The following is a 1,458-nucleotide window of genomic DNA, read 5'->3' on the forward strand; positions in this document are numbered from 1 at the left end:
GCGGCGCTCGGGTTGTGTTTCAGTGCCGCAGCCCCCGACTGCCTCCCCGCTGCCGCCGGGGACGTTTCCTCCCCGCGAAAAAGGGCTTGAGTTTGTGTGCGGGGCTTCGGTGGCGGGTCAGAGAGGGCAATTCCTCCGGGTGAGGCACCGTCTCTGCCTAAAAGCAGCATTTGGAAGCTGCAGCCGGGGCTGGGGCTGTTAATTTTGACTGAATTTTGTGAGTTTGGCATCAGATCCTGATTCTTTCTTCTAATTCCGGAGGCAGTTTCGCAGGGACGTGATCAAGGCCATTCCCATCGGAGTTATCGCCATCCCACCCTTCGCCAACTTCTTGGTCATCGTCCTGATGTGAGTACCGGCATCGCGGTGACTGCCAGGGCTTGGCCGTGGCCCCGGTCTTTGGGCTCCTTTGGGCCGATATCTTAAATTTCATGGAATTGGGTTGGTTTTTTTAAAGTTATAAATCTAGCCAGATGGTCTCCCTTCCTCTCTCCAACTCTCACTGTAATAAAAAATACGCGTAGCCCGACGAGCCCAGCGATCGTTTCGCAATACCGGCTCCCGCGTGCCAGCAACCTGCCCGGCTCCCTGTTTCTTCTAACGCGGAGAAATAATCCCTGGCACGCAGGGAACGGCCCTGTGCGTGCTTGGCCGGAGAAACCTCCTTGCACAATTCCCTCCCAGCTGTCTTCGTAGTGCTTCGAACATCCCTCTCCCTGCCAGCTGTCCTCCTGCCAGAGCTAAATCCGGGCTAAACCCCTGGATTTTTCAGTTCTGGTGCCTGGCTTTCGTGTCCTGTGGGTGGGAGCTCCCGTTGCGTAAAATAATACAGAGTGGAGATATAGGTGTTTTGTTGAGCCTTGGCTGCAGTGGGGGAGCTCCAGCTGGGCACGGCAGCGATCCGATGGCCGGGAGTGCTCCTTCCTGAGCTCGCCGTGGCCTTTGGAGGAGCAAATCTCCTTCTATGACAAGGTGACCCGCTTAGTGGATGAGGGAAAGGCTGTGGGTGTTGTTTACCTTCTCAGAACCGATTGACTCATGAATGACACCGTTTCCCACAGCATTCCGGAGAAGCTGGCTGCTCGTGGCTTGGACGGGCGTGTTCTTTGCTGGGTAAAGAACTGGCTGGACGGCCGAGCCCAGAGAGTTGTGGGGAACAGAGTTAAATCCAGTTGTTGGCCGGTCACCAGCGGTGTCCCCCGGGCTCCGTGCTGGGGCCAGTTCTGTTTAATATTGTTATCAACCATCCGGACGAGGGGATCGAGTGCACCTCGGTTTGCTGACGACACCAAGCTGGCGGGAGCGTCGCTCTGCTGGAGGGCGGGAAGGGTCTGCAGGGGGGTCTGGACAGGCTGGAGCGATGGGCCCAGATCAGCTGTGGGAGGTTTAACAAGGCCAAGTGCCGGGTCCTGCACGTGGGTCACAATCACCCCGCGCAGCGCTACCGGCTTTGGGGGG

General features: G+C 57.7%; 1 protein-coding gene across 1 annotated transcript in view; it reads left to right on the forward strand.

Moving 5' to 3' along the window:
- The window catches only part of LETMD1 (LETM1 domain containing 1), a gene marked incomplete at its 5' end in the record, with an annotated part of 5,081 nt that overhangs the window by 395 nt on the left and 3,228 nt on the right, over positions 1-1,458 (forward strand). Inside the window, one exon of the mRNA XM_010282411.1 lies at positions 262-348. Within this exon, the coding sequence (XP_010280713.1) occupies positions 262-348 (87 nt within the window). The remainder of the gene's footprint in view (positions 1-261; positions 349-1,458) is intronic.

This window comes from Phaethon lepturus, unplaced genomic scaffold (genome assembly GCF_000687285.1).
Source record: "Phaethon lepturus isolate BGI_N335 unplaced genomic scaffold, ASM68728v1 scaffold19042, whole genome shotgun sequence".
In the NCBI taxonomy this organism is placed as follows: domain Eukaryota; kingdom Metazoa; phylum Chordata; class Aves; order Phaethontiformes; family Phaethontidae; genus Phaethon; species Phaethon lepturus.